We start from the raw sequence: 20,188 nt of genomic DNA, 5'->3' as shown, positions 1-20,188 counted from the left end.
TTGGATGGGTTGACTGTACTCTTTCTAGTATTTATATTGAGATGGATGTTCGTTGGAAACGCAGTCGGACGGAATGAAGTTTGAAGATTAACAGTGACACATGTTACTTGGTAGTTAGGAAGGCATGGCAACATCCGTTACGGAGAGCAATTAGTTGCAAAATCCAACAGGACAAGTTGAGTCGTGCTAACCTACTGATGTGTGTTGGCACCTGTAACATTCTCGACCAGAAAGTCACTGAATGCTGGTTGAATGTCCAAATCAAAGTCCGGACTTAAATCTGAAATTATGTAGTATGACCTAACTTACCCGCAGTTCATAATTTTAAAACCTTACAAACAATATGAGCCAATCAAAGCAATTGTGCCACTCTGTATTTTCAAACAATGGATTTCAGTTTTTGCTGCAAAGGGTGGCACAATCAGTCCACATCGGGTTTGCTAGGTTCATTTTTGTTCCCGTAGTAAATTAATCCATCATCTAGAAAGTGCATTTTCATATTGAATTCAATTGAATTCATAGGCCGAGAGAGGAAGCTCTGACTTCATTCGAATTGGTTGCAAGACAAGATGGATGCAAAAGTGAATTGTACCGTCTTCCATCTAGTGCAGAGGCATTTAGTACACCTGTCACTATATAGAGAGATATTTGTTGCAGTCAAGAAATCATTTTAAAAACAATCAAGTGAAACTATCGTATCATTTTCTGCTTTACAACTGATGATATCACAGCGACCAAAATGAAATGAAAGGAAAATTTGAAGTTAATATCTGGAAACGATGAATTATCAAACTAGTTTGTTTGAGTAATTTGATGATGGATTTGCTGTCGGGTGACCTTTCCCATCCGTAGACCTGCCTGATTTCCTGTATTCTGATGACCACTTCCACCTCCTCGCTGCGGCTTCATTAGCAGCAACAGGTGCACATGGGACTGGGGAGGGTGAGGGGTGTGCCCTTCAGGGGAGGGGGGGGCTCGCCCAGCCTCCCCCCCCCCCTCCGCCCCTGCACCGTTTTTGGGCCACAACCCCTACCCTCACCTCCTGCTTCACGGCAGTCAGTCGGTCAGAGTGGAGCACGGCGTGAGCGCCCCAGGACGAGAGCTCGTGTCCCCCCCTTTGTTGATCTCTTTTCAGCGGCCACCATGACGACACTCGAGAGCCACATGACTTACACCGTCCACCACGAGCAGACCTATATGACACAGGAGGATGACTGGGACCGCGACCTGCTCCTCGACCCGGCCTGGGAGAAGCAGCAGAGGAAGGTACCTGCCTCCACCTTGTGTGTGTGTGTGTGTGTGTATACGTATATTTATGTACATATGCGTGTGTGACATTAATTTTTTAAAATCACCTTTCATTTTATTAAACCTGTTGACCAAGGAAAGGTCTTTCTATTGGTGCTCCTGGCGCCAGGCCTTGGCCGTGAGGATATTTTCGGCCTTGGAACTTTCTCAGTGTTGTCTTTCACTTGGCCCTCCTCCTCCAACCTACCCCCTCTCCCAAATCCACGACCCCCCCTTGCCAGGAGTGTCTAAATATAATCTCGCCTTCAGCCTCTGTCCACCTAAAACTTGTGTCAACTCAACTCAATTTGCTGACTTTTTTTTGGGGAGGGATTTGCAAAGGGGAGTGATGGCTTACTTTTTTTTTCTCTTTTTTTTTTTTTGCACACCACCACCTCATTTGTGGCTAATTAGGATTCTAATTAGGCGCTTACGTCATCACTCATACTACTTCCACGCACTACTCTAATGAACGCACCTGCAACCTGCTCCTGAGTCTATAACGAGGTGTGGGTGACGTCACAGCCCGAGCTATTTAGTGTCCAAGGCGAGGAGAGGGATGGGGGGGCGGTGAGGAGGTTTGTATGCTTTGCTTCACATTGCAGACGAGATTAGCCAAAGTGGCTAAGAGACACCAACAGATGGTTTCACTTCCTCCTAAAAATACTCCCCATCCTGCCCCAGCCGGCCTCCTTGCTCTCCCAAATGTCCAAAACCACCCGCCCGCCCACGCCCTCCATCTTGATCTATCCAGAAGTTGTGATGGAAGGAAGTCCAGCAGCGACCAGTGATGTTTGTTTGCTTTTGAGGAGAAGGTGGGCATGTAATGGTCACAGGTGGTCAAGAACCCCTCAGTCCTCCTCTAAGTGACGTAAACGTCATTAAGAGGTGTGTCAAGCTGGTGGAAGGGGGGGGGGGGGTTGCATGACCTCATATCAAGACTTGAGAAAGCAACAGGTGTGACTTGGCTAGGGTGGTGGGCGGTCTTTCAGTATGAACGCTGACGTCATACGGGCTTTAGCAATTAGCATGATAGCAGGGTTGGGGAAAACCAGGTCCAGAAAATAAAAATTGTAAAAGATTGGTGGTTCTATTTAACTTGCAGGTAAACAAGCTCATCTCTACTTGTTGAGTAGAAGAAGGGTTTTTGCTTTCTGGATCTGGATTCCCTAACCCTGCTTGCTAGCTAGCAGGAGTGTTTGCGGGCTCTCGTCATCCTCCCGATCCATTCCTTCCTCTGAGAGCTTGCCCTGAGGAATCTCGCCTTCTCAGCTGTCTACTGGTGTCCCATAGCAACCCGATTTAGCCTCTATGCATCTTGCGTGCGCGCACACACAATTTGGCCTAGTGGCCTGAGAGGGCTGGATTAGGAGTCTATCTAAATTTGGGCATGCATTGCAAAAGGAGCCCCGCACCTGCCGGGACCCCCGAATGCCCCCCCCCCACCCCCCTGTGTTCCTTTTAAATATTGGGAACACGACGACGGCGATATTTTAATATCCTGATTCCTAGTTAGGATGTGTTCAAATCCTTAAAGTAAATTCCATTTCAAAAATTGTAGAAATGGTCCAGCAAATGCAGAATTTCTGTCCCAAACCTCAACTTCATTAAAAACATGTGGATTAGCTTATGAGGAGGAGCCAGGTGAGGTCACTGGTTGTTTAGAGAGATTGCGTGAAAAAAGGAAAATGAATGAATGGATGGAATGGTCCAAGAACCTTCATTCTGTATTCTCCAAGAAAGAGGCTCACCCTGATTATAACGTGTTACTTTTCATTAATAACCTAAATCATTTAACCAGTTACTGCCACTGCAAAATTTTATTTTGGAATTTAATGTTTGTCGAATTTGTTTTATTATGTCCTTAATATTTAAAACCCCTTATCATGTGGACGTCCCATCATTGGCAAAAATTCAAAGTGTTATCTTCAGAAAGTGACCAACACTATGCTGATACTCCAAATTGTTCAAGAACAACTTCAAATGTACTTTGGGTGCATGTTTTTTAGGTGTTTTCAGTAAAAACGCCCTTAAAAAATGGTCCTATATTATTTATAAAACAGCACATCTCAAGCAGGGGTGCCAATAATTAAAGAGGCTAGTGTAGATTTTTCTTAATTGTTCCACATTAGGACGTGCAGGCTCCCAACAGTGTGTATTTTATGTGTGTGCATGTGCGTGTTAGACGTTCACAGCCTGGTGTAATTCCCACCTGAGGAAAGCCGGCACACAAATTGAGAACATTGAGGAAGATTTCAGGAATGGCCTCAAGTTGATGTTGCTTTTGGAGGTCATCTCAGGTAGGCATGAAAAGCAGCCACGCCTCTATTTATAGTTTTGTCCCACGGGAATGTTGACTTTACTTTCTGCACGCGGGCAGGCGAGAGGCTCCCCAAACCAGACAAAGGAAAGATGCGCTTCCACAAGATCGCCAACGTCAACAAAGCTCTGGACTTCATCTGCAGCAAAGGCGTGAAGCTGGTGTCCATCGGCGCCGAGGGTGAGCGGGATGGCGCGCAAACGTTTCTGCTGTTGTGACCCTGAATAAGAAATGGATGTCCTGTGCGTGTGCGCTCACAGAAATCGTGGATGGCAATGTGAAGATGACCCTGGGAATGATCTGGACCATCATCTTGCGCTTCGCTATCCAAGACATCTCTGTTGAAGGTTGTGTGCATGCCGACCTGTGATGCTCGTTAGCTTATGTCGTAACAACTATATTGTGTTTACAAACTGTTCTCCTTGTGGTGAAGCTAGCTAACTGCATGTTGTAATGGTAAAAGTCAAGCCAAGTAACTTGTATCTCCATACTTGGGAAATTATCTGCTAACATGAAGAATGTTTTTACAAGCAAATCTGAGAATCAAGCCTATGTTGACATTGATGGCTGATTGTGAAAATGTGCATAAGAAAGAGGTGCATGCGCTTATGCACTTTGTGTGCGTGTAGAGACATCCGCCAAGGAGGGTCTGCTGCTGTGGTGTCAGAGGAAGACCGCCCCCTACAGGAACGTCAACGTGCAGAACTTCCACATCAGGTGAGATGGCACGCTCTGATCCCTTTGGTCCAGACACAATTGCTCCACTCTGCACCCTTTTTGCTTTCCATCCTTTTATGGCTTCCTCCTCGCTATCACAGTTGGAAGGATGGCCTGGCTCTGTGCGCCCTCATCCACAGACACAGACCCGACCTCATCGACTACTCCAAACTGAGAAAGGTGCCTCCTTCCTTCCTTCCTTCCTTCCTTCCTTCCTTCCTTCATAGACCTCCTCCATTCAGGACAGTCCAAACATGTGCATTCCTTGTCACAGTGCACGTTTGTTGCCTTTAGGATGACCCTATTGGCAATCTGAACACAGCCTTCGATGTGGCCGAGAAGTTCCTGGACATCCCGAAGATGTTGGACGCTGAAGGTGAGTGTTGGTGTTTTCGCCGTGACATCATACATACCTTGCAGGTGGCAGTTTCCAAGTAGTAAAGTGCCATTTGACCAAGCGAGAAAGTAATCTTGTGTGCAACTCTTTTACAAGATGCACTCCAATGACCTTTTTCCTAATTCTGCTAGATTCATAACAACACAGCAAGTTTTTTTTATTTTTATTATTATTTTCAATTCAAGTGACCATGGAAGCCCATTCCGCCAATTTAAAAAAAAAAAAAAACAATGGAGAAAATGAGTTTTTTTTTTATTTATTTTTTTAACTTTTTTGTTTTATTTATTTTTCGTCTCACTATTGACACGACTCGGCTGAGTCGAAGAAAAACGGATCCCAAAAAGGCAGGCTCAGAGAAGGAAAACAATCACGGTTTATTCCTTTGATCAACCGAAGAAGCAAATCTTGCTCGCAGGCAAGATAACGCGGATCACAACAATCACTTGCACACAGCAAGGAACCCGAAGGAAACAGAAAACACTTGCAAAAGGCAAGGAACACGAATTTAACAAAAAACACTTGCAAAAGGCAAGGAGCACGAATGTAATACATAACACTTGCAACAGGCAAGGAACGCGAAAGTAACATAAAACACTTGCAACGGCAAGGAACACGAATGTAACAAAAAAAAACTTGCAAAAGGCAAGGACAGAATAACAAACACAAAACACTTGCACCCGGCAAGGACTACTCGAAATGGAATGCGGAAACAATCAAAAAGGCGGAATAAACAACAGAAAGCGACGCGGATATACACACGTGAATACAGAGTAACTCGAGGACGAAAACAGATTCTATGACTTTACCAAAACTTGAAAACTCGGAGAACACTTGGACACACTGGTGAGCAAATAATAATCCGACGACGTGCTGTGCTCCTCGGAGTCCTTTTAAAGCCTTGATTGTCAATGCGCTGCAGGTGCGGAGCTGGGGAACGCCCCCCTTGTTGCAGGCACTGGAACACACACACACACACAAGCACAACAGGCTGAGAACCGAACCATGACAGTACCCCCCCCTTAACGGACGCCCCTTGGCGGACCACCTGGCTTATCTGGATGAGCAGCATGGAAAGTGTCGAGCAAAGACGGGTCAAGGATCCAGGAGCGGGGGACCCATTGCCGCTCCTCTGGTCCGTAACCTTCCCAGTCGACCAGGTACTGGAAGCCCCGGCCCCTGCGCCTAGAGTCCAAGATTTCTTTGACCGTGTAGACAGGATCCCCATCGACCACTCGGGGAGGAGGCGGAGCGGGTGCAGGCGGGTTCAGCGGGCTGGGAGTCTCTGGCTTGAGGAGGGAAACGTGGAATACTGGATGCACCTTGAGTGAAGGCGGAAGACGGAGTTTCACAGTTACTGGGTTGATGACGGTGAGTATTTCGAATGGTCCAATATAGCGCGGACCCAACTTCTTCGAGCAACCAGCCAGACGCATGTCCCGGGATGAGAGCCAGACCTTGTCTCCTGGCTGGTAAGTGGGCTCCGGACGCCGCCGACGGTCCGCAATCTCCTTATTGCGGGCCGCTGAGCGGGATAGCGCCGCTCGGGTCTCCCGTCATACCTTGTGGGCCCGCCGGAGGTGATGTTGGATGGTGGGCAGTTCGACGGGACCTTCTTGTGAAGGGAACAGAGGTGGCTGGTAGCCGTACGCCGCCTTGAAGGGTGAGAGACCTGTCGCAGAGGACGGCAGAGTGTTCGTGGCGTACTCGATCCAGGAGAGGTGCGAAGACCAGGATTCCGGGTTGTGCAGGCAAACACATCGTAGAGCAGCTTCAAGGTCCTGGTTGGCCCTCTCCGTCTGGCCGTTGGTTTGGGGATGATATCCAGACGACAAACTGACTGTGGCGCCCAACAGCTTACAGAATTTCCTCCAGACCTGGGAGACGAATTGAGGACCCCGGTCGGACACCAAGTCCACCGGAATGCCGTGAAGACGGAAGACATGACGGACGAGGAGTTGAGCAGTCTCCCAGGATGATGGCAGTTTGGAGAGGGCAACAAAGTGAGTCAGCTTCGAAAACCGGTCAACCACTGTCATGATGACCGTGTTTCCCCTTGACCGGGGGAGGCCGGTGATGAAGTCTAATGAGATGTGTGACCAAGGCCGCGCCGGGATGGGTAGCGGCCTTAACAGTCCCATCGGCGGCTGGTGGGATGATTTCCCGCACGCACAAGCGGTACATGCCTTGACGAATTCCGGGACGTCCTTTTTCATGTCGGCCCACCAAAACCGCTGGCCGATCAGGGCAAGAGTCCGGTTGATCCCTGGGTGACATGCCACTCGTGAGGTGTGCCCCCACCGTAGGACCTCAGCCCGCACCGGGTCAGGAACAAACAGTTTCTCTGCCGGGCACTCCTCCGGCACAGCGAGCCCTTCCTGGGCTTCAGTGACTCGCTTCTCGACCTCCCATCGAACTGCCCCCACGAAACAATGTGCGGGTAGGACCGGTTCAGTTCCTGCCTCCGGCGTGGCCGCATCGTGGATCCGGGACAAAGCGTCTGGCTTCTGGTTCCGGGATCCCTGGCGGTAGTCCACGACAAAGTTGAACCTTGTGAACAGTAAGGCCCAACGTGCTTTCCGCGAGTTAAGTCTTTTGGCTGACCGAAGGTATGCCAGGTTCTTGTGGTCCGTCAGCACCCTAAAGGGTTCCTTGGCGCCCTCCAGCCAGTGTCGCCATTCTTGTAGAGCCAAGACGATTGCCAGAAGTTCCCTATTCCCGACGTCGTAGTTCGCCTCTGCTGGACTCAGTCGCTGGGAGAAGAAGGCGCAGGGATGGAGCTTCCCGTCTTCTGGCGACCGCTGGGACAGGACCGCCCCCACTCCTGAATCCGACGCGTCAACGTCGACCACAAAAGACAGATCGGTATTAGCGTGGATGAGCACTGGCGGGTTTACAAACTGCTGTTTCAATTTCAAAAATGCATCTTCAGCAACAGGTGACCACCTAAAGGGTACTTTACTCGACGTCAGTTTAGTAAGGGGGGCAGCCCGTAAGCTATAATCTTTGATAAAGCGACGATAAAAATTAGCGAATCCCAAAAATCGTTGTAGCTGTTTACGGGTTTTGGGGGTCGGCCACTCGACCACGGCTTGAGTTTTTACCGGATCCGCCCGCAGTTGCCCTCCCTCGATAATGAAACCCAGGAACTGCACAGACTTGGCGTGGAACTTGCACTTCTCTGCCTTCACGTAGAGCCGGTTTTCTAATAGGCGCTGGAGGACCAGGCGGACATGTTGCCTATGCTCATGAATATCGCGTGAGAAGATCAGGATATCATCGAGGTAAACAAAGCAAAAACTGTTCAACATGTCCCTAAGGACGTCATTAATTAGACATTGGAATACTGCTGGGGCGTTTGTCAGACCAAAGGGCATAACACAATATTCAAAGTGTCCGAGTGACGTCTTAAAAGCAGTCTTCCACTCGTCCCCTTCCCGTATTCTCACCAAATGATAGGCGCTTCGCAGGTCTAGCTTAGAAAAAATTCGGGCCGATTGCAACGGAGCAAATGCTGAGTCAAGCAAGGGAAGGGGATATTTATTCTTAATAGTGATATCGTTTAGACCACGATAGTCGACGCAAGGACGGAGTGTCTTATCTTTTTTCTCGATAAAGAAAAAAACAGCTCCTACGGGAGACTTGGACGGGCGTATCTGATCAGACGCTAGCGACTCAGTAATATACTCCCGTAAGGCGTCTTGCTCCGGCTGGGACACCTGATATAACCGTGAACCCGGCAATGGTGCACCGGGAATCAGGTCAATCGCACAATCATACGGACGATGGGGCGGCAATGCTCGTGCACGATCTTTACTAAAGACCTTACCTAAGTCATGATACTCCTCGGGAACGTTATCTAGACATACCGATTCTGTAGTTAAACTAGCTGGCACCGATGTTGTCCCTCCTGCCGACTTCAAACAGTGGGCATGGCAGAAGGGACTCCAGTTCTCTAACGCCGGCTTTTCCCAATCGATATCTGGATTATGCGTTCTAAGCCATGGTAGGCCCAACACTAGGGGCGCAGAACGGGACGGCATAATAAAAAACCTCCTTCTCTCTTCGTGATTTCCCGAGAGTCTCAAGTTGAGAGGGCCGGTAGACAGTCGTACCTCCGCCAGCAGGCGCCCGTTGAGGTCGAAAACCTTTTTGACCTTTTCTAAGGTCTCTACCGGGCTTCCTAATGCGTCTACAACACACGGGTCAATAAAACAATCATCTGCCCCTGAATCGATTAACGCACTTACCCTAACACTCAACCCGTATCCCGACAGCTCCCCCGACAATTCTAGCCGTTTATCACTGAGTGAAGACCCCGACGGCGGGCTTGGTTCGGTTCCTACCCGGTTCATGCTTACCCTGGTCTGCTTCCTGCTCGGACTTCAGGGGCTGATCGGCCCGGCCCCCCAGTCGAGCGGTCGGTCGCGTCTTGCGGGAAGGTCGCGCTGGGCATGACGCCACTCGATGCCCCGGTTGACCGCAGTACAGGCAGGCACCAGCGAGCCACCGGCGACGACGCTCCTCTGGGTGCAGGCGTCCACCACCCATTTGCATGGGCTCCCCTCCATTGTCCGGAGGTCCAGGAAGGGTGCGTGCTTCGGCGACGTCGTTGAGGGAGAGTCTGGAAATGTCCTCGGTTACGGCTGCTCCACGCCGCTCAACGGCACGTTCTCGGCCCCGTTCCCGTATCCGATTATCCAAACGGATCGTAAGTTCAATGAGTCCCTCTAAAGAGCTCGTGTCGTCGCGGACTGCCAGTTCATCCTTGAGTTGTGTATTCAGTCCCCGACGAAAGACACTCCGCAACGCACAGTCTCCAAACCCGCTCTCGGCGGCCAGAATACGAAACTCGATGGAATAATCAGCGACCGATCTCTCCCCCTGTACTAAATCTAGCAACCGACCCCCGGCCTCTCTCCCCCTAACCGGATGATCGAACACGCGTTGAAATTCACCCACAAAATTTGGGAAAGAGGACCGAAGGTCTGGTCGCGTGTTGCTCACCACCATAGCCCAGGTAGCGGCTTGACCAGTCAGGAGGCTCATAACGAACGCTACTTTGGACTGATCTCGAGCGTAAGTAAATGGTTGCTGGTCAAAAATGAGTGAACACTGATGTAAAAACTGACCGCAACCTCCAGGATGTCCATCGTAGCGTGACGGGTGGGGCAAAACGGGTTCTCTATGCGTAACCGGGAGCGCCGAAATGGCAGTGTCCGAACGCGGAAGTTCCGGGTTCTGCACTCCGCGGGAACTGAGGTGCTCGAGCCTCCCGAACATCTCCTCACAACGATGAGCAAGCCTGCCCACCACCTCTTGAAGACCAAGGTGGTCTCGGTTTGCCCAACCCGTTGTCCCTGACTGGCCAACGCCCGTCTCACCCTTTCTGAGTCTGCGGGATCCATGGTCGGATTATTCTGACACGACTCGGCTGAGTCGAAGAAAAACGGATCCCAAAAAGGCAGGCTCAGAGAAGGAAAACAATCACGGTTTATTCCTTTGATCAACCGAAGAAGCAAATCTTGCTCGCAGGCAAGATAACGCGGATCACGACAATCACTTGCACACAGCAAGGAACCCGAAGGAAACAGAAAACACTTGGAAAAGGCAAGGAACACGAATTTAACAAAAAACACTTGCAAAAGGCAAGGAGCACGAATGTAATACATAACACTTGCAACCGGCAAGGAACGCGAAAGTAACATAAAACACTTGCAACGGCAAGGAACACGAATGTAACAAAAAAAACCTTGCAAAAGGCAAGGACAGAATAACAAACACAAAACACTTGCACCCGGCAAGGACTACTCGAAATGGAATGCGGAAACAATCAAAAAGGCGGAATAAACAACAGAAAGCGACGCGGATATACACACGTGAATACAGAGTAACTCGAGGACGAAAACAGATTCTATGACTTTACCAAAACTTGAAAACGCGGAGAACACTTGGACACACTGGTGAGCAAATAATAATCCGACGACGTGCTGTGCTCCTCGGAGTCCTTTTAAAGCCTTGATTGTCAATGCGCTGCAGGTGCGGAGCTGGGGAACGCCCCCCTTGTTGCAGGCACTGGAACACACACACACAAGCACAACAGGCTGAGAACCGAACCATGACAACTATCAGAAGCACTGTTAGTTGAACTTTTCTAGAGCTCCATGCGGCATGCATAAGCTATCCATCAGCGAGCAATTTACATGAAGACCATGTCACACACAACAGGAATCTAAAAGTTGATTTTACGAAGGTATTGTATAATTGTACTTTTATAACTATACTTTTTTTTTTTTACCAAACAGGCCTCTGGCAATTGGGGGGGAAATTTCTTTTTTTCTTTTTTTTTGTTTTGTTTTTTTCTACTGGTAGAAATAGGCTTCTGACGGTGTAAAAAAAACATCTCCCCCACTGGCGGAAACAGACCTCTGACAGGAAAAAAAACGGCTGAGAATGGGCTTCCCATAAGTGACTGATAGTTGCGTTGTGCCACCCACTGCCGTCTATATTATTTACCAACATTGTGAAAAAGTCACTCGGCTAACTGTCAACGTGGCCTCCAGATATCGTCAACACACCCAAACCTGATGAGAAAGCCATCATGACCTACGTGTCCTGCTTCTACCACGCCTTCGCCGGTGCTGAGCAGGTCAGACTTTTGCGCACGGGAAACAAGGTTGCGCACTCGGCAGCTGCGACGTCTTGACAGTGCGGCCGACCTGCTCTTTGATTGACAGGCTGAGACGGCCGCCAACCGTATCTGTAAGGTTCTGGCGGTCAACCAGGAAAACGAGAAACTGATGGAGGAGTACGAGAAACTGGCCAGTGAGGTGAGAAACGTCCAGTGGCGTCCGAGCGTGCCTTTTTGTCTGGGGCTGTCCTCTGAAGCAAAATGTCTTGCGGGCCAAGCGTAGCTTCTGGAGTGGATCCGTCGCACCATCCCTTGGCTGGAGAACCGCGTGGCGGAGCACACCATGCGCGCCATGCAGCAGAAGCTGGAGGACTTCCGCGACTACCGTCGCGTGCACAAGCCGCCGCGCGTGCAGGAGAAGTGTCAGCTGGAGATCAACTTCAACACCCTGCAGACCAAACTGAGGCTCAGCAACAGACCTGCCTTCATGCCCTCCGAGGGCAAGATGGTGTCGGTGAGTGCACGTTTCGTTCGTTTTGAGTTATAGTTTTTAAATTGAGCTAGTTTGAATTTTTCAGCTCTGTTAGTTTTTATTTGTCAAAATTGCTTAGTTTTAATATTAGTTTTTGTTTTTTTAAAAATGTGCACGACTTGTGTGCAAGATTTAATAAACACGATGGTAAAAAAGTATTGCACCTCTTATTTAGCGTTGCGTTTCAGCTGAATTCAATAAAAAAGCAGGCAAGGCGAGCCAAAAGTCAAACACGCAAATTTGTCAGCTAGGAGCGACATCATCTGGAACGTGCTTTTCTATTGGCTGCTACTAGATGAGGGTTATTATAGTTTTGGAATTTTTCATTTTAGTTAGCTTTTATTTCGTTTTGAGTATTTGATTTTTAACTGTAGTTAGTTTTTATTAGTTTTTAGGGTGGTTCTGTTAGTTTTTATTAATTTATTTAATAAATGCTTAGTTGTACTTAGTTTCAGTATTAATTTTAGTTTAAAAAAAATGTGTATTACTTGTGCGCAATATTTAAAAAAAAAAAAAAAAAAAAAAAAAAAAAACACCATGGGAGCGAGGTCATCTGAAGGTGCTTTTCTATTGGCGGTTGCGAGATGAAAATAAATATAAATAAATCTACTTAAAAGCACATTTAAAATCATCCGCAAAGGCTCATTCATTAAATTAATTACTGAAGACTAAAACAAAAGACATTTTTGCTATAATTATAGTTAGTTTTAGTTAGTTTTATAAACATAAAATGTAGTTTCAGTTAGTTTTGTTTTGTTTTTTTAAAAAAGCATTTTTGTTTCTATTTTATTTTGTTCATGAAATTGTCTTTAGTTTTAGTCTTTTCGTTAGTTTTACTTCACTAAAATAAACTTGCTTCCGTGTGACACACTTTCAAATGTCCGTATTCCGGTTAATATTGAAATAAATATACTTAAATCACATTTAAAATCAACCCCATGTATTAAATTTATTACCAAAGAGGAAAACTAAGGGCATTTTCACTAATTATAGTTTTATAAACATAAAATGTAGTTTCAGTTAGGTTTTCAAAATGCATTGTTTGTTTTTACTTTATTTTGTTCGCGAAAATATTTTTTGAGTTTTAGTTATTTTGTTAGTTTTAGTTAATTAAAGTAACCTTGGTCCAGTGCGAGCGATGCATGACTTACTGGTTGACGGCGCCTCCGTCCCGCAGGATATTGCCAACGCTTGGAAGGGCCTGGAGCAGGTGGAGAAAGGCTACGAGGAGTGGCTGCTCACAGAGATCCGCCGCCTAGAGAGGCTGGACCACCTGGCCGAGAAGTTCAAACAGAAGTGCGCCATGCACGAGTCGTGGACCTCAGGTCGGTCGGGTGTCTGTCGAGTAACAATGCATTTCCACCCTTGTCGTATGACTCGACAATGCGGTTTCAGGTAAGGAGGACCTGCTGTCCAGGAAGGACTACGAGTCTGCGTCTCTGATGGAGATCCGAGCACTGATGAGGAAGCACGAAGCTTTTGAGAGCGACCTCGCCGCTCACCAGGACCGCGTGGAGCAGATTGCTGCCATCGCGCAGGAGCTCAAGTAAGGCAAAGGCCCCTCGCCTGGCGCCTTTAGTGGAGGTTGACTGGCCGCATTGATGCCGTCTTTCTCCGCCTCATGCTTCCAGTGAGCTGGACTACCACGATGCCGCCACCGTCAACGCCCGCTGTCAGGGCATCTGCGATCAGTGGGACAACCTGGGCACTCTGACCCAAAAGAGACGGGATGCTCTGGAGGTACAAAAACTGGCTCAAGGTCAAATGTGGCCGTCATCTTTCATAACACAAACGACACCTCTCGGCAGCGCGTGGAGAAGCTGTGGGAGACCATCGACCAGCTTTACCTGGAGTTCGCCAAGAGGGCGGCGCCCTTCAACAACTGGATGGATGGAGCCATGGAGGACCTGCAGGACATGTTCATTGTCCACAGTATTGAGGAGATCCAGGTGCCATTATTCTTCTTTGTCTCGGCTCTTAACTCATTTATGCCTAAAACGTTCTATTTTAAATATTGCCATGGTCCCAAAAACTTATATATACGGGTGTTTTTAGGTTGTGTTTTTTTTTTGGTGCAAGAGCATACAGTAGGCTTTGATGCAGCTCTGAAGACGTCGCTTAAAACAATGATAGTTGTTACAAAAAACGGCCAGCAGGTGGCAGCAGAGTGTAAGAGATCCACCTGGGCCATGTTGCAAAAACCTCTTTTCCCCATTGTTTCACTTTTCTATATTCTAATGCTAATTTCTGCAAAACAGAAAGATAAAAATCTACTTTGAAAAAAAAATTAAGTGATAAAGCTGCAGACTTATTTACATTATTGTTAACTGATTTTATTTCCTGACTTAGTTTTTTTTTTTTTTTTTAAATGCTTGAGCATACAGAAGGATTTGATGCAGTCTCTCAACTGCAGTCAATAGGTGAAAAAAAGGTAGTAATTACAAAAATGGCCAGTAAGTGGCAGCAGAGTATAAGAGATCAACCAGGGCCATGATAAAAACAAACCGTTTCTCTACTATTCAAAGCAGATTTGTGAATAATGATGAAACTTAGCTATATTCTAATTCTAATTGCTGCAGAATGGCAACAGATAGAAATATACTAGCAAACTGAGCCATGATTGGTTGTCACTTACGGTACTTCCTCAGCACAGGTGATGTCTTCTTAAATCGACTGCAAGAGGGAAAATTATTTTATAAAAGTTTTAATTGTCCATGATTATCACATTAATTGTAGACAAAATATCTTCTTAGTGTTAAAAATGGCTCAATGAGTTTTGATTGTTTTTTGTCACCATTGCGTCTCCCTGTCCAACGCCTTAGAGCCTGATCACCGCCCACGACCAGTTCAAAGCCACGTTGCCCGAGGCCGACAAGGAGCGCATGGCCACGCTGGGCATCCACACGGAGATCCTGAAGATCGCTCAGACGTACGGGATCAAACTGTCCGGCATCAACCCATACACCAACCTGACACCCCAAGATATCAGCACCAAATGGGACACGGTGAGTGGGCGGCCGAGCGCCGTCCGGCACACGTGATGCTCCCCTTGCGATGACGTCATGTGGGTTTTGTGCCAGGTCAAACACCTGGTGCCCCTCAGAGACCAAATTCTGCAAGAGGAAGTGGCCCGACAGCAGGCTAACGAGCGGCTCAGGCGCCAATTCGCTGCCCAGGCCAACATCATCGGACCCTGGATCCAAACCAAGATGGAGGTAGTTTTCATTTTGTCTGCCATTTTTAAATTAGGTCTCAGTTTTAGTCCAATTTCAGTCATGCTTGTTAGTTTTTATCATAGTTTGTGAACCTCATCTCATTTTCATTTAGTTGACTATAAATTTAGCATTTTAGTCTTTATTTTAGTCCAAGGAAACGTCATTATATTAGTCTAGTTTTAGTCAACAAAAACTGTCAACGTTTTAGTCAGTTGGATATTTTATTTTTTTTTGTCAGCAGATTATGTTGAACCTTTTCGGATCTAAAACTATTTCCACATAAAATTTTCTCATCTTTTTGATGAAAAACAACTTCACACGTGTTACGAGCTGCCAAGTAGTAAGTTGTTGTCTTTTTCCGAAAACGCCGCCATTCCTCGACTGTATGCAAATTGTAGAGAAATAGTGGCGCAAAAAGTACAAAATGTGCAGGGTTTTTTTTTTTTCTCTCTCTTTTTTTCTAAAAGAGACCTTTTAGTGTTTGATCAGGCCAAGCGGCAAACTAGCACCTTAATGCCAATTTGCAAAAGTTACCCCGTCCATGCCAGAAAGAAACGACATGCTAGCGTACGTAGCTTCGCAAAAAAAAAAAAAGTCTGTTGCATTCAAGGCCCGTTCAGACCATAGGAAACTACATAACCCGCAATCCACTCAGGATTGTTAACTTGTTACAATATTGACCTTCTATTCATATAAGGTGCTTTTTACTTTGCAGTTTGTTTTACTTTGTGTTTACATGCTCCTCGCTTCTCTCTCTCTCTCTCTTTTTTTTTTTTAAACACCATGACTTCATACCAGCCAAGTTGTGTGCACTTTAAGACATTTGCTATTTTTAATACACTACTTGAAAACAGAACTGTGACTTTTTTTTTTTTTTTTTGCTGCTTTATAGTTAAAGGGATACTTCACTTATTTAGCTCATTATAGCAATGAAAAGTTAATATTTTGTCTATAATTAATTTGATACCTTCATTATTTTTCACGTACAATTAGTACCTTTAAAAACACATTTTGCAACTTGTTGTGGACTGAAAATGACATTACAAGGGTTCAGGTAACCAATCACAGCTCAGCTTGTGAATGTCACATGACCAAACCTAGAAAACAGGTGAGCTGTGATTGGTTACCTGAGCCCCTGTGATGTCCTTTTCAGCCGACAGCAAGTTGCAAAATGTGTTTTTAAAGGTACTAATTGTACGTGAAAAATAATGAAAGTATCAAATTAATTATAGACAAAATATTAACTTGTTATTGCTATAATGGGCTAAATAAGTGAAGTATACCTTTCATATTTTTCTTGACAAAAGGAATTTATTATTACAGTGTTCATTCTCCCGAAGTAATTAGTGTAGCCTTACTAGCCTATTTATTCAGTACTACTCTAATTTCTATTTCATATTAATTAAAAAAAAAATTTGTGATATTCAATTTTTGCAAGATCGCCCACCCCTAATTTATTGCCGTGCCATCTTGACCATGTCATGGTGACTTGCGGTTGTAGGAGATTAGCCACGTGTCTGTGGACATTGCCGGCTCTCTGGAGGAGCAGATGAACAGTCTGAAGCAGTACGAGCAGAACATCATCAACTACAAGTCCAACATCGACAAGCTGGAAGGCGACCACCAGCTGAGCCAAGAGTCGCTCATCTTCGACAACAAGCACACCAACTACACCATGGAGGTAACCGACAGCGTGACAGTCGGGGCACGTGACGCATGCGCTCCTTTTTCCTCATTCGGCGCGATGCTCCCCGCAGCACATCCGCGTGGGCTGGGAGCAGCTTCTCACCACCATCGCCAGAACCATCAACGAGGTGGAGAACCAGATCCTGACCCGTGACGCCAAGGGCATCAGCCAGGAGCAGCTCAACGAGTTCAGGGCCTCCTTCAACCACTTTGATAGGGTGAGACATTTTTCATTTTTCAAACCACCAGAAGAGGCCAGCTCATTCGGAACTTATTTGTCTTTTGTAGAAGAGAAACGGCATGATGGACCCGGACGACTTCCGTGCCTGCCTCATCTCGATGGGCTACGACCTGGTGAGCCTCAACCAGTACACAGCGGACTTGTCTAGCCGTGCGTGTGCGCATGTGCTCATTAGTGTCCATGTGTAACAGGGAGAGGTTGAGTTTGCCCGCATCATGACCCTGGTGGACCCCAACAACACCGGCGTGGTCACCTTCCAGGCCTTCATTGACTTCATGACCCGAGAAACTGCAGAGACCGACACCGCCGAGCAAGTCATGGCCTCCTTCAAGATTCTGGCCTCAGACAAGGTACGTTTTTATGGGTTTTTTTCTCAGGACAACTCAAACTTAAACAAAGCATGTTTCTGTTATCTTGGGAGTGGATTAAATCAATGATCTTATCAATTATTCCACCAAATAATTGGATGGATTTGCATGACGATATTACTGGTTGCATCAAAATAGGCATCCAGTGTAAAAACATTCCGTCAATGAAAGGGAAAACCTCATTGCTTGACTGAAGTATCAACTTCGTGCCTGTAGAGGGTGCTACTGGACAGTGTACAACGGCGTTTCATGTAAACTGGACCTTGTGACCTGTTTTGTGGTCCATATATCCAATTTAGTTGATTTCCCACTCCGCAGCCCTAGATTATTTAAATTTGGTTACATCTAAACTAACCAATTTAATTTTTTTCCCCAATAATTAGGAAATGACCAATTTATGGTAATTTTGTTTCAATTTACCGGATTTATTTTCCACCTGGCTTTAGATTTATTAATTTAATTTTAAGTAATTATGATATGGCCTATTTGTTGTCAATTTACTCAATTTAGTAGATCCCCCCATAATTATGAAATGGCGAATTTGTTCTCAAATTATTCAATTAGTTTTTTTTTTTTTTTGTTTGTTTTTATTCCCCCGACCTTCAGATTTTTTTTTTTATTTTATTTTTTTTTCAGTAATTATAAAATGACCAATTTATGGTCAACTTCTTCAAATAAGTTGACTTCCCTCTCCCTGCTTTACATTTTTGTATTTTTTTTATTTTTTAATATCCAATAATGAGCAATTTGCGGTCAACGTTTTCCGCAGGCCTCCATTAATTGAAATGTCACTAATTGTGAAATGGCCAACATCTGACTAACCCTTACTAATAAGTCATCACATCAGATGAATGACTGACTGAGATCCCGCCCCCAATTCAGAATTACATCACAGTGGAAGAGCTCCGCCGCGAGCTTCCGCCCGAGCAGGCCGAGTACTGCATCAGCCGCATGACGCGCTACGTCGGCGCCGACAGTCCCACCGGCGCCCTCGACTACATCTCCTTCTCCAGCGCCCTCTACGGCGAGAGCGACCTGTAAAGGCGGACCGGGAGGCGTGGCCACTCCTGCAACTTGTGTTTGTTGTACTTGTGCAGCCGCCTGTTTACACACACACACATACACTTACACTTTCAGACACGCACACACACCGCTGCACGGTGAGGTCTGGAGGAGGGATCATAGCAGCGATGTGGTCAGAAGTAAAGCATTGTGGGTAGCTACAGGTGTAAATAAAGCGGCACAGGGAATGATGAGAATCGGATCCTCCTTTTTTTTTTTCTTCTTCTTCTTTTTCTTTTTGGGAGTCTTAACGAGATGCGGCAGTAATGTTTTGGACGGGCTTCAACTGTGCTCCCTCCTCCAACCCCCAAATCGACACCAAAAAAGCTTTTGGAAACAACAAGACTTGAAATAAAAACTTGTCACATTTGAACCATCACTGCACACACCACCTTGTCTCGATTCTTCCTTTCGCCGCGTATTAATGTGAGAGGTACGCTCACTCTGCTTTAATTGGGCCCACCAAGCATTTTAACATTTTTATTATTTTTTTTGCATTATTTTTGAAAGTTTTTGTCCCTAAATTGCTTTACTGAAATGTTTCTTTCGTTCATTTATCTTTGTTTGCTTATTTTGCTCAGAAGTATGTTTGAGTAAAATTACCTTTTTTTTTTTTTTTTTAAACAAATCAAGGCTTTACTTAACAGGCCATTTTTGGCAGTCCAACATTAATATTTTGCCTATAATAAATTTGATATTTTCATTCTTTTTCATGTACAATTAGTACCTTTAAAAACACATTTTGCAACTTGCTGTCGACTGAACATGACATCACAAGGGCTCAGGTAACCAATCACAGCTCAGCTTGTGAATGTCACATGGCCAAACCTAGAAAACAGGTGAGCTGTGGTTGGTTGGAGCCCTTGTGATGTCATTTTCAATCAACAGCAAGTTGTAAAATGTGTTTTTAAAAGGTACTAACATAAAAAACTAATGAAAGTATCAAATTAATTACAGACGAAATTTTAACTTTTTTTATTGCTATAATTGACTACATAAGTGAAGTATAACCTTTAATTACCAGTAACAAAAAACTGACAAAATAATGAACTATTGGCTTATTTATTTTCTACAATAGTTTTTAAAAATCACAACACACAAAAAACAACTTTTTGTTGTCTAGAAGTAAAGCTAAATTGATTTTAGCAAAAAACAAATTCTACTTGCTGTCGACTGATGACGTCACCCGTGCTGAGGAAGTAGGTAACGGCCAATCACGGCTCACCTGTTTTCTGGGTTTGGTCGGTAAACTGAGCCATGATTGGTCGTTAGCTACTTCCTCAGCACAGGTGATGTCATCATCAGTCGACAGCAAGTAGAAAAATTACTTTTTAAAGGTACTAATTGTACATAAAAAATAAATGAAGTTACCACATTAATTATAGACAAAATATTAGCTATTTACTGCTGAAAATGGCTCAATGAGTCAAGTATCCCTTTAAAGTAGAAAAAACCCTTCACTAATTTCAGTTGAACCTTTAATAATTTAAGCCTGTAACTTTTTTTATGCCTTACCAATTTAAAGTGAAACATTAATCTCTTGAACACAACAAAATATAAATTAAAATATGTAATACAAAAAGTTTGTGTTGGGTTTCATCATCCAAATAACTTTTGTATAGTAAATTACGTCAGCTTTGAGTTGCTGATCTGGTTTCTTTTGTTTATTAAATATCTGCCCTGTTTTGGAGATTCGGCCTATCTGCTCATTTTAAAAATGAAAACAAGTGCACAG

General features: G+C 45.4%; 1 protein-coding gene across 1 annotated transcript; it reads left to right on the top strand.

Annotated features, from left to right (window-relative positions):
* The first annotated feature begins 109 nt into the window (after positions 1-109).
* On the top strand, positions 110-18,844 carry actn3b (actinin alpha 3b). The gene is made up of 21 exons (XM_077501510.1): positions 110-1,266; positions 3,473-3,587; positions 3,668-3,787; positions 3,868-3,954; positions 4,237-4,324; positions 4,426-4,504; positions 4,619-4,700; positions 11,282-11,367; positions 11,456-11,548; positions 11,633-11,863; positions 13,059-13,206; positions 13,277-13,427; positions 13,513-13,621; positions 13,690-13,830; positions 14,704-14,886; positions 14,962-15,096; positions 16,598-16,777; positions 16,854-17,000; positions 17,071-17,136; positions 17,215-17,373; positions 18,274-18,844. The coding sequence occupies exons 1-21, from the start codon at positions 928-930 to the stop codon at positions 18,430-18,432; spliced, it is 2,898 nt and encodes a 965-aa protein (XP_077357636.1). The 5' UTR covers positions 110-927; the 3' UTR covers positions 18,433-18,844.
* The last annotated feature ends 1,344 nt before the right edge of the window (positions 18,845-20,188 follow it).

This window comes from Festucalex cinctus, chromosome 16 (assembly GCF_051991245.1).
Source record: "Festucalex cinctus isolate MCC-2025b chromosome 16, RoL_Fcin_1.0, whole genome shotgun sequence".
Taxonomy (NCBI): domain Eukaryota; kingdom Metazoa; phylum Chordata; class Actinopteri; order Syngnathiformes; family Syngnathidae; genus Festucalex; species Festucalex cinctus.
The sequence above is the reverse complement of the archived record's forward strand: the minus strand, read 5'-3'. Positions and strand labels throughout refer to the sequence as shown.